Source organism: Fonsecaea multimorphosa, assembly GCF_000836435.1.
Source record: "Fonsecaea multimorphosa CBS 102226 unplaced genomic scaffold supercont1.54, whole genome shotgun sequence".
NCBI lineage: Eukaryota > Fungi > Ascomycota > Eurotiomycetes > Chaetothyriales > Herpotrichiellaceae > Fonsecaea > Fonsecaea multimorphosa.
The window spans coordinates 63,190-74,083 of record NW_015971688.1 but is presented as its reverse complement, the minus strand read 5'-3'; the positions used below and the strand labels follow the sequence as shown (position 1 = coordinate 74,083).

The 10,894-nt window shown below is 49.6% G+C and overlaps 4 protein-coding genes across 4 annotated transcripts; 1 reads left to right on the top strand and 3 right to left on the bottom strand.

The window, feature by feature from the left end:
- Positions 1 to 984: 984 nt before the first annotated feature.
- Positions 985 to 1,503, top strand: Z520_12356 (uncharacterized protein; the record flags this gene model as incomplete). Its single annotated transcript, XM_016782842.1, has 1 exon — positions 985 to 1,503. The coding sequence occupies one exon, from the start codon at positions 985 to 987 to the stop codon at positions 1,501 to 1,503; it is 519 nt and encodes a 172-aa protein (XP_016626090.1).
- A 782-nt stretch (positions 1,504 to 2,285) lies between these two features.
- Positions 2,286 to 5,727, bottom strand: Z520_12355 (uncharacterized protein; the record flags this gene model as incomplete). Its single annotated transcript, XM_016782841.1, has 3 exons — positions 2,286 to 4,416; positions 4,511 to 5,307; positions 5,434 to 5,727. 3 exons carry the CDS (start codon positions 5,725 to 5,727, stop codon positions 2,286 to 2,288), a joined length of 3,222 nt encoding a protein of 1,073 aa, XP_016626089.1.
- Positions 5,728 to 6,708: 981 nt separating this feature from the next.
- Z520_12354 (uncharacterized protein) lies at positions 6,709 to 7,390 on the bottom strand (the record flags this gene model as incomplete). Its single annotated transcript, XM_016782840.1, has 2 exons — positions 6,709 to 7,297; positions 7,335 to 7,390. 2 exons carry the CDS (start codon positions 7,388 to 7,390, stop codon positions 6,709 to 6,711), a joined length of 645 nt encoding a protein of 214 aa, XP_016626088.1.
- Positions 7,391 to 8,232: 842 nt separating this feature from the next.
- Z520_12353 (uncharacterized protein) lies at positions 8,233 to 9,861 on the bottom strand (the record flags this gene model as incomplete). The annotated part of the gene is made up of 1 exon (XM_016782839.1): positions 8,233 to 9,861. The coding sequence occupies one exon, from the start codon at positions 9,859 to 9,861 to the stop codon at positions 8,233 to 8,235; it is 1,629 nt and encodes a 542-aa protein (XP_016626087.1).
- Positions 9,862 to 10,894: the final 1,033 nt, after the last annotated feature.

Genomic DNA, 10,894 nt, shown 5'->3' with positions numbered 1-10,894 from the left:
TAGTAAAAAATAAAGGATATTTTACTATTAGTACTATATTTCCTATATATTATCCTTTAATATCTCTATAATAAAAAGTACTAAAGAATAATATAATAAAAATACTAGGATTTAAACCTAGATCTTTCTTTATATTTTAAAAAGTTTTTAATAGATTAAATATATATATATAAATAAATATAATATAAATAGAGAGTTTAATTCTCGTCTCTCTCTCTATATTCCTTCTCTTATCTATATAATATTAAATATAAGATATAAATATAATCCTCTAGAGTAATATATTCTAATATTCTATATTATATATAGGAGTCCTTAATAACTCTCTAAGCTACCTAAAGAGAGTTTTTAATATTCTATATATCTCGATTAATAATTCTTATATTCTATATTATATATGGGAGTCTATCTACTTCTTTAGAAATAACTAAATTAATATTAGATAATCTTATATATATATAATAGACGGCGGAATATAAAGTCCGTCGCGCACTATAGGGGAGTATATCAACGTAACGCGTATATATTATAGACTACGACCCCTAAAATATCTATACTCTATTAAACTTATAGTATAATAACTATATCTCGAAAGATTATAGACTTAACGGTATTAGAGAGTACTCGTCGAGACGAGTTTAACGATATAATTATTATTCTAGAAATTAACCGGGAATACTAAATATTCTACGGTGACTTTTTTAAATATTCTACGGTCGAGGTAGGCCTCTAAGCCCCGGTCTAATTAGACCTTTTAAATATTTCACCGTATAATGTTTGCGGCATTACTAATAGGGTAGTTTCGGGAACGACTGTAGAATTATCGATAATCGTACAACCGGGAAGGAAAACGACGGTATCAAGAGAAAGGACGGATCAGATATTCGGGCAGAACGTGAACAGGAACCCTTGAGAGGCGTTTCGGAAGGCCTCAGGCCCTGACGCGCCCGACGCGCGCTAGCGTCGGCAACTCCCGATTGGACGATGCCGACCACACGCAAGACTCACCAGCGACACCAAAGCAACAACGAGCCCCCTCGAGCAGAGCGAGGAAGCCCAGTGCTAAAGCGCTTCAGCAGAAACAGAGATGAGGACTCAGACTTGGAGACAATCACGGTGGCCGGGGAGGAAGGTGGACCCTGTGCCCGAGGACGCAGAGGTGCTCAAGAGACGAGTGAAGCCACCATCGCGGTCGTGCACCTTGTGGCTGACCTGAAAGAAACCATTGCGAGCCAAAGCGACATCATCCGCGAGATTCGGACTGAACTGACGGAGATCAAGATCGCGCTCCAAGCGCTGGAAAGCCGGAACCGAGAACCGCGAGAGGACTTGAAGTTACTGGCAACGTATCAATCTCTATCTAGCGTCATTGCGAGCGAACGCACCTGGCAAATTTCGTCTCTTCCTTTCGCTCGCTCAACCCAGTTAAGCCTTGGTCAATCGTTAAATCTATGGGCCACCACAAAGCTCCGTAAGAGCGCCTTACTCGCTTCTTGCCCATAAATTGACTGTTAGATGTGGATTTATCTAGTAATTCGTCGCGTTTATACGCTTATAAAATTGTGGATATATAAGAGGTACTATAACCTATAGCGTTCGATAGCTTTTACACCAAAAATTTGATGCATTTGATATAATCAAAAGCGCCTGTGTAGCCAAAGACCTATCTAGCACAAGCGCTTTGGTCAGATTGGGGGCCAAAAGCTCTCAAAAGCGCTCAGCTAAGCAGGCCCTAAGGTAGCAGCAAGTGAAGGATAGTTGAAGATGCATCGATTCGGTTTCGGTAGTGCCAGGAGGCACAAGGAGAAGCGGAACGGGCTGGGCTGGGATGCGAATGGTGCATTGGCACTGGCAGTGAGGGGCGCAGCCACCTAATGGTAGGGATTCCGGGGGGTTACGACGACGCCAAGCTCGCCTCCAAGGCCTATCACCGCCACCCTTAAACAGCTTCCTTAAGTAACCCTCCCGCCACTGAAACCTGCTGCGTAAGGCGGGCCACCACCAGCCTCGGATCAAGTTTGTAGGGTACGAGTACTCCGTACGGAGTACAGATCCAAGTATAGGTTGTTCCGCGAGAACTTGACTGGATGGACGGACGAAATACCCCGGAATTTTCTTACATGTGCAGTGTCAAAGTCAGCGTGTGTATGTGACAGCATCAGCGATCTTTTGGTCTGTACAATAACCCAACTCTCAATGTCCTTGGTACGCACATGATCCTTACCTACTAGTACATTCCTTTGCTACGGCATGTCAAAGCTCATTGTAAATCTGTCAAACTTTGCTTAATACCTCCATTGCTTTAGCCAAGTGGCCATGGATTCAGGACCGATCGGTTCGAGGTTGGCGATGACCTTCGACTTTGCTTGTGTGTTGGAGGTTGCCGGCCTCACACGCTGCGGCGCGTCTCTCGCCCCTTGGTAGAAATCCCATATGGACAAAACCGGCAGATCAACAGCGGTGGCACCTGTGTCGTTGGCATATTGTTGGATCGCGTCCAGCCAGTCGTTGTAAGGGACGATTTCTGCCGGGCTGTCTTTAGCAGCGAAGTATTTCTGGAGAGCAGGAAGAAGGTCCTGCCACTGTGACAGATTCGGATTCTCGAGGTGGAATACGTCCAGAGGCTCAGTGTCCTGAGTGGCGAGTCGTTTGAAGCCTAGCTCAGTGCAAGCGGCGGCTATGAGATCGACGGGGATCCAGTCGATACCGTCTCCCAGAATGGCCTCCAGCGTCGAAGGAATCTTGCCGATTGCTTTGGACGTCTTGATGATTCTCGGCAGCCACTCTGCGTCATTCCACTTGCCGTGAGGTGTGGTTGGTCCCGCAATCTGTCCCAGTCTGGCGATACTCACGGGCACACAAAGATTTTCCGCCGCGAAGGCCAAGACGCGCTCCGAGACGTGCTTGCTCTCAGCATAGCCTGTCTGGATCGCGGCAGACCCGTTGTACATGACGGACTCGGGTACTGTAATCCGTTCTGTCTTAGTATTCCGGTCCGGGGATGGCCTCCAGCCTCCCACCGTTCCGATCGATGAGACGAAAAACACATGCGCACCATGGACGCTTCGCAGGCTGAGATCCTTGAAGTCGCTGACAGACTTGACGAATGTCTGTTCAAATGTCTCCAGCATGTAGTTAAAGTTCACGGCCCATGCGTTGTGGAATATGAGGTCCACATTCTCCAGCAGCTCCTGATACTTAGAATTGTCCAAGCCAAAGTCATTGGCACCGAATTTTACCACCAAGAACTCCGTCTTGGGACCCAAATTTAACAGTTTCTGTGTCTGGAAACTCTGCTCCGTCCTCTGCCGCGCATCGGATGAGCGGTTGAAGCAGTATACCTTGGACACTCGAGAGTCGGACAGCACACTGTGTAGAAGGTGTGGCCCAAGAGAGCCGGTAGTGCCTGTGATGATGACGTGCAGACCATCTTGTCTCCCGCGGGCTGGATTCCTCTTTGTTTTGGGTATGGTATCGCTGGTATACCGCTGTACCATGGACTCTATCTGTGTCTCTCGTAGCACGTTCCCTAACTGCGAGCTGGCCCCATTCGAGTCAAGAGCCACCGCGCTTGTCAGGAGAGTGATTAATAGGGTTGTGAGCGCAGTGATTGATGGGTTCTGATAGATAGTCCTGGGCGTCAAAATGGGCTTCCCATTCTTGACCGCACCATTGAGTTTAGGTTCGAGTCCGGAACGTAGCATCTTCGCCATGCCCAAGGTTTGTAGCGAGTCCAGCCCGCGAGAGAAGAGGTGGTCGTCGTCCTGCAGATCATCGACGTCCAAAAATGATGACACAATCTGCCGGACAAACTCTTTTATCGCCGACTGATTGACCAGGTCCGGCAACGATATGGCGTTCTCGACCTTATCACTATTGGCATAGAGATCCTCAATTTCATCCTTGTACAAGACGACGGTCTTTGCCGTCTGAACGGTACCTTTTCCGGCACGGGGAAAAGGCTTGTCTTTCTTCGAGACCATGATCATGTTTTTGAAAATCTTTCCTACCGCCGTGACGGACTGGCAAGCCTTCTCGACCGTGGGCCACACTTCATCGATCAGCTCCTGGTCGGGCAGACTGGAGTCCCATTTTTGCCAGTCGGGTTCGATGATCAGGGCAACTTGGAATCTACCTTGGCCGACAACCACGGCCGACCTCAGGAGAGGATGGTCTTGAATCTGGGTTTGTAGAGAGATGGGCTGAACCTTTTCTCCATTCGAGAGGACGATAACGTCATCGGTCCGACCTGCAAAAACCCAGAGACTGAGGTCCTCTGAATCTCTCTTGAACAGATCTCGTGTCCGGAATTCCGTTCGATCGGGAAACGTGGACCATACTGCTTGGTATTTCTCAAACTTCGGATTTCTTCTGAGGATCCTCTCATACGTCTCGGTCCCCTCGATTAGTTCCATCCTGTTGTCAAAATCCAAAATCAGCCCCGCGACAAACCCAAAAGGTGGTTCAAGATAGCGGCTAGAGACAAAAGAAGGATGGAAACGAGACTCACTCGTCGCCATAGTAGGGGTTCTGTGTGAAACCTCTCCAATTTTTCGGCACCAAGCCAGGAATAAGTCCTGTTTCGGTGGACCCGATGAGCTGGAGAAGCGTTGTATGCTTGCTCACTATATCTCCTGAGGCGGTTCCCAGCGGACCGGCCATGCTAAAGAGATACTTAACGCGAGAGAGCGCGTTGAGAACATCGGGTGCGTGGGCGATATCCTCGATGAAAGACGGTGGCAGGAAGGCGACTTCGAATTCAAATTGCCGCAACACTTTCAAGAAGGCGTCTTCGCTCAAAGGGGTCTCATGAGGAAGCGAGACAAATGCAGAGGCCGTATGGATGGCGCACCAACATGTGTAGTGAGCACCCGCAGGGTGGTAAGCGGGGAAGCCGTTGAAATAGAGGTCCCCCGATTTCAATACTGACCAGTCTGCGGCCTTGTGGCCCTCGGGCACCGGCAGGAGCTTCACGCCGTCCAACGAGGCGAAATAAAAGTGGACGAGCGTGATAGGCTTGGGCATGCCTGTGGTGCCAGACGTGTGAAAGATGAAGGCGGGTTTGTCTGCCAACTCCCGGTAGGTTTTGGTAAAGGGATACGGCTTCGCATCACTCGATGCGCCGGCAGCCACGAGATCGGCATAGGTCGGCACCAGGAATGTCTTCAATCTCCAGGAGTCCAAAGCCTTCTTGATTTGCTCGACCTTCCCTGCCATTTCGCTGCTGTAGAACAGCTGGTGGCAGTTTGTCGTCTCGAGCAAGAAGCGTTGCTCTCCCGCTGAGTTGCGTGGCGAGATGGCCATGATCTGTTGTTTGTCAGCGTTAAATTACCCAGTTACCTGTAGCGATGCGATTTGGGATACCAGCGGTCGAGCCACTCTTCGGGCTTCTTTTCGAGGAATAACTAAATAAGCTGGACGGTTACTACGTACACAGTAGCCGCATTTCATCGCCGCGGCCCAGAAGCACATGTTCCTAACGTCGTTGGCGCCCACATACACCACGGTCTCAAATGTTTCACTGCGTCCAATTTGCCGGTCAATGTCCCAAGCAAGTTTGTCCATAACTTGCTGCACTTCGCGATATGTCACGTTGTACCAATTTTCCATCGTGGCGTCTTCCGGCACGACGGCGACGCATTTGTCTGGCTCGTCGCGAGCATACTCGTCGATGAGGGCGGGCAGGACCCGTTCGCCAATGGGCAGCTTTCCTGTCGCAGAAGGCATATTGTCAAGTGGGATAGATTTGTCCAAAGAGGGACGATAAGGAGGACTCTGAGGACATTACCGTAGTATTCTTGCATAGCACACCAGCCTTTTGATGTTGGTTGTGGGAATCCATTGTCCTGCACCATAGTCTGCCTTGTGAACAACATCGGGCAAATGCAGGAGATCGGGCAAACGCAGGATATCGGGCAAATGCATGGTACTGCACGGTATCTGGGCAGGAAAACATCTTCCATACTGGTCCCCGTATTCACAGCCCCAGCCTCAGGAATTCCGCCAAAATGGTTCCGCTTCTGCCTTGGACCAACGTGAGAAACTACTACACACACACACACACACACACACACACACATAATTTATTACGCCCGGCGGCGAAGCCGAAAGTGTAAGCTAAAGCTGATCTACTAATACATTTCTCAAGGTATATCCTAGTCTCCTTAAAGCCTATGCAATATATATCTCCTCTTCGCTATATAGGCTTACTCGCTTACTACGTCTTTACGGAGTCTCGTATTAGTAATCTTACCGTAGTAGTCTAGCTTGAAGTCGATTCTCTAAGTGTTTAGTATCCTATCCTCGACAGCTGAAGCGCGCCTGCTTTCCCGGCATGAGTCGAAATGTAGGGGATCGGAAATGATGGTGAGAGGGGGATGGTGGATTCGTCAGGTGGTGTTATCAAGTCGTCCTGTTGCGATGGCAAACGGTATCGTGGCCCGGACTGCTGTCAGGTTTGGAGTCCAGGACTTGTCATCTGTTGGTGTCTTCCCGCCCAGGTAGAACGATATTTTATTTCTGTGGGTTTCTGTACATTATAGCATCTCTGTTCGGAATGCCGTCCATTTGGTGCATCGGAAAAGAAAATGCTCAACTGTCTCTCTTACGTGTCCGCATGCGCAGAGATCTGTCGGAGCAGCGTTGATACGGTGAAGATAGTTATTCAGTCTTACCATACCTATCCTAAGTTGGGCAAGCACGCTCGCTTCATTCCATGAAAGTCCCTCGTATAGCCGCCTTGTATGCTTGCCTGGTAGCGCTGTGTCGATTCTCTTGGATTTTTCCGACCTTTTCTAGCAGATTTCTGGTAGTGCCACATTTGGACCGTGCGCCATTGAGCATGGTTGACTTCATCCCTGGTCGTTGCGTTTGTGGTCGGGCCTCTGGACCGGTTGCCTTTTGTGCTTTTACTTTGGCGATCTTCTTCAGCTTGTTTTCGTCATACACTAGGGTCCATATGACAGTCACCACATTGCCCTCTCTCCGTAGCTGTCTGATGGACCTGTAGATACGACAGATATACCCTTGCCCAGACTGTTGCCGTGGTTGTCTAAGTGAGAGTGCCGCTACCTTGTTACTTATCAGTACCGCGATTTTGCGAAACCTGATCCGTGGTAATAAGCTCAGCGCTCGTGCCATCGCTGTTAGTTCTCCAGAGTATGGGTTCTGTTGGGATCTTGTGCCGATGGTCGCGTAAAACTGCTGTACAGTACCGTTCTGATTGCAGACACTATGATCAAGCTTGACCGATCTGTGTAGATTCCGCCCGTCGCAGTTCGACCTCGTCAAGGTGCAGCTGCAGTAAGAATTCATTTCTGCGGGCCGCGACTTACTGTAGTAGGACGGAGTCCTGGGTGCTTGGTGGCTGACGACTTGTTATTCCCTCCATGGTCCGGACGCCGTCCTTTTCTGTACTACAACCATTGTATCTGAGATATCTGCGAAGTCCAGGTGATAGTACTGGTACCACTTGCAGAATTAGCTTCCTGGTTGGTTGCGCCGATCTGATTCTCAAAGTATACTCTTCAAACCTTTGCATTTTGGTCCGAGATACCTCTGAGGATCAATACTATTACATCGTACAATCGGCTGTTGGTGTTGTAAACGTTGTGCAAAATTCAATGGCCCCGTCATCAGGCCGCCTAAGCCACGTTCACGGAGATCGTCGTACAATGTCGCTGCAGAAGCTGGTCCGAGTTTAGGTCATGGTTAGACGCAAACCAGACGTTGCAGAAGGGTCCCAAAGGCAGTGGGCCGAACACCCATGGTCCTGTAGTCAAAGATCTTCCTGTGCGGCACGGTGTGGCAGCAATGCCTCGAAAAGGGCAATGGTTTCAATACCATTGTCAACAAACCCAACTGCTACAGCCTTGTCCGATACAGCCTCGCCCTAAGGCCTGGCCGTGGCTGTGGAGCATTCCTTGAAAGGTTTGCTGCAAATTGTTCGCTGTTTGCCTCAATCAAGGGCTCTCTTCTGTGGAATTCACGCTGCCAATATAATAACAACTTGTACATTCATTTTACGCCTGACGGCGGGTCTATATTCGAGATAGAGAAGCTGGCGCACCTTGAGTGCTGGCCGGAGCAATGAAAACAGTCGGCTCCAAAACAACATCCCTACTCCTATGCACTCTCCGTACGGCACTCTCCGTGACACCACTTCTCCAATCGTAGAAACCGTTTCACCATATGCCCGTACCTTGGCCTTCTTGAAACTGAACCAGCCAAGACCTATGCGTCCTTCTTGATAACCACGTCCTCCACGATTTCCTCTCCGTTCTGCTGTTTGGCAATAATCCGATGGTGGCTGTCAAGCTGGATATCACTTTGGCGGACAACCACAAGGTCGTCGTCGCCAAATAAAAGAGCCACTTCCTCCAGAGTCTTGCCTTGAGTGTCGGGAAAGTAGAAGTAAAGAGCAATGATAACGACGACAGAAATCGCGATGAAGCAGAGGAAGAACTTCCATCCAATATTGGTGATTCCTGATGGAGCAGATTGGCCCCATAGAGTGGCTGTGCAGGCAAAGGTCACTGTCTGTATTGTCGCACCTTTAGCACGTAGGTTGGTCGGATAGAATTCAGTGGCCCAGTATGCTAGTGGCCCTTCGATGAAGAGGTTAAAAGTAACCTCAAACATATAAACAAGGGCGACACAAGTAATCTGAGCAGCTCTGTTTGTACCGTTGACGAAGCTGGCAAAGAGGGCCACAAAGATCAAGAGAAAGATAAGGTCCAGAGTCAGCCCGGTAGCGACAAGGGTTGGGCGCCTAAACTTTTCGACATAAAGGATGGCGATAAAGGGACCTGAGATAGTGGCGGCAAAGATTCCAGCTTGAATAAGAAGTTGTTTTGTCGCATCGAACCCTAGACTTTTCATGATAATAGTACAGTAGGTAGAGAGGACGATATTGCCGTTTGATAAGATACCGAAGCCGATAAAGATTGTCATCCACATCCTCTTCCGGTTCGATGGCTTTTTGATCATATATAGCCAGGAAGAGGGTAGCATGCGATCCAGTTCGATTTGCTTCCGGATCTGGAACTCCTCGATCTCTGAGTAAATAAAGTCATCTCCAGGTGACTTGTGGATCTTGAAGAGAATACCCCGGGCTTCGGAATCCCGTTCTTTCATAAAGAGGTACCGTGGAGATTCAGGAATATACCAGAGCCCGGCGAGACAAAGGATCGGTGGAAGACAGCTGATCGCCTGAGGTCCTCGCCAGGCATTCACAGTAGTAAGAGGGAGATTCAGGTAGAACCCTACCCCCACATAGTTGGCGAGAAGATAGCCTAACGAGAGTACTCCAGCGTGACCTTGGGCAAATGCTCCGCGGACCTCGGCTGGTGCAACCTCCAAAATCCACACGGGGACCACCATTGAAAGCATAAAGCCGCCGAATCCAGCTACAAATCGGAAGACAATAAACATGGCGATGTTGACTGAGCCGGCGCAAAGTGCTCCCGAGCAGAGGACCATAATACAGCCAGTGTATATAGAGGCCTTTCGACCCCAGCGATCGCTGACGACATTGCTGAAGATAGAGCCGAAGACGCCTCCAACATAGAAGAGGGAAGCAGTAGCGCCGAGGATTGCACTAGCGTTCGGGTTATTGTCCAGTCCCATGTACTTAGAAAAGGAGGGTTGTCCAATGGTCGTTCCAATGACGCCGGCACTGAAAGAGTAGCTGAGAGATCCAAAAAGAACGATGACGACGCTAATGACCATGTAGGCACTGAAGTGTCGCTTGCCCTTGACATCGGACACGGTGATGGTCTCGTGGGGGTTCGACTCCTTTTTGGTGACCATCTCATCGTGGTCGATTTCCGTGAGTTCGTGAGGGAAGGTCTTCTCAGCCATTGTGATATGTCGGTGACAGCACCACCAAAGTTTGGATGGTTCTTCTGAAGGCCTCTGGCTTATGATTCAGACACTCGACTCCAGGTGAGAGAGAGCAAAGAAGAGGGACTTGGAGGAAAGAGGAGAGAGGGCGAGCAAATGTCTCGATGTCACAGTAACGTTTTAAGCGAATCTGGGGAAGGGATGGAGGATAACTTGCCCGGGGAGCGGACAAAGATCTAGCCCGCTCCGCCAAAGATAGGCGTCAAAGGAGAAAGGTCTAGCCCGCCCCGCCAAAAGATAGGCCTCAGGCTACCTTGGAGAAGGGGGTTCCCCAGGACGAACCCCGGTGGAAACGAGCAGAATCGGTCGACAAGTGAGAGGGATGGAAAAGTGGAACGGACGGGAAGCCGAAAGCCAGGCAGAAAGCACCCGAAAGCCAAGTAGGAGACCTCATTCCCTCTCCGGAGGACCCTCGTCAACCTCCTATTTTCCCTTGTCCGCCGTTGACCTTCTTCGTCCCCAAAGCTTTGCCCTGGGAAATCGTGTCCGCAGTGACCATGAAGCCACGAGAGTCCTTGTCATCGGCACCGCTCTGTTTTTTCTCCTGTCGATGCTATTGTGTGACACTTCTAAATGTAGGATCCCGACCTCTGAATTGCCCACATCCTCGGCCGATGCCATTATCAATCGAGTAAAGTTTGCGAACTAAGTAACTCGAGAGCAATGAGAGAGGATCCTACTCGGAGAAGTTCGTGGTCAGTGGAAAGTAGCCCGGTCCACCGAACGAATTAAAGAAAAGCAAAACATAGAGTCCTCACGGGCTGACGTTGTGTCGTATGGCTAGGGCGTAAGTGGTGTATAAGGTTGTAATAGTGCTCTCCGGCTAAGTGGTAGATAAGCGCAGGTTGGAGAAAGCTTGGAGTCGGGGAGTGTTCCAGGCTGGAAAGGTAAGCAGGTGGAAAGCGAGCAGGTGGAAAGCGAGCAGGTGGAAAGCGAGCAGGTGGAGAGCGAGCAGGTGGAAAGCGAGCAGGTGGAGAGCGAGCAGGTGGAA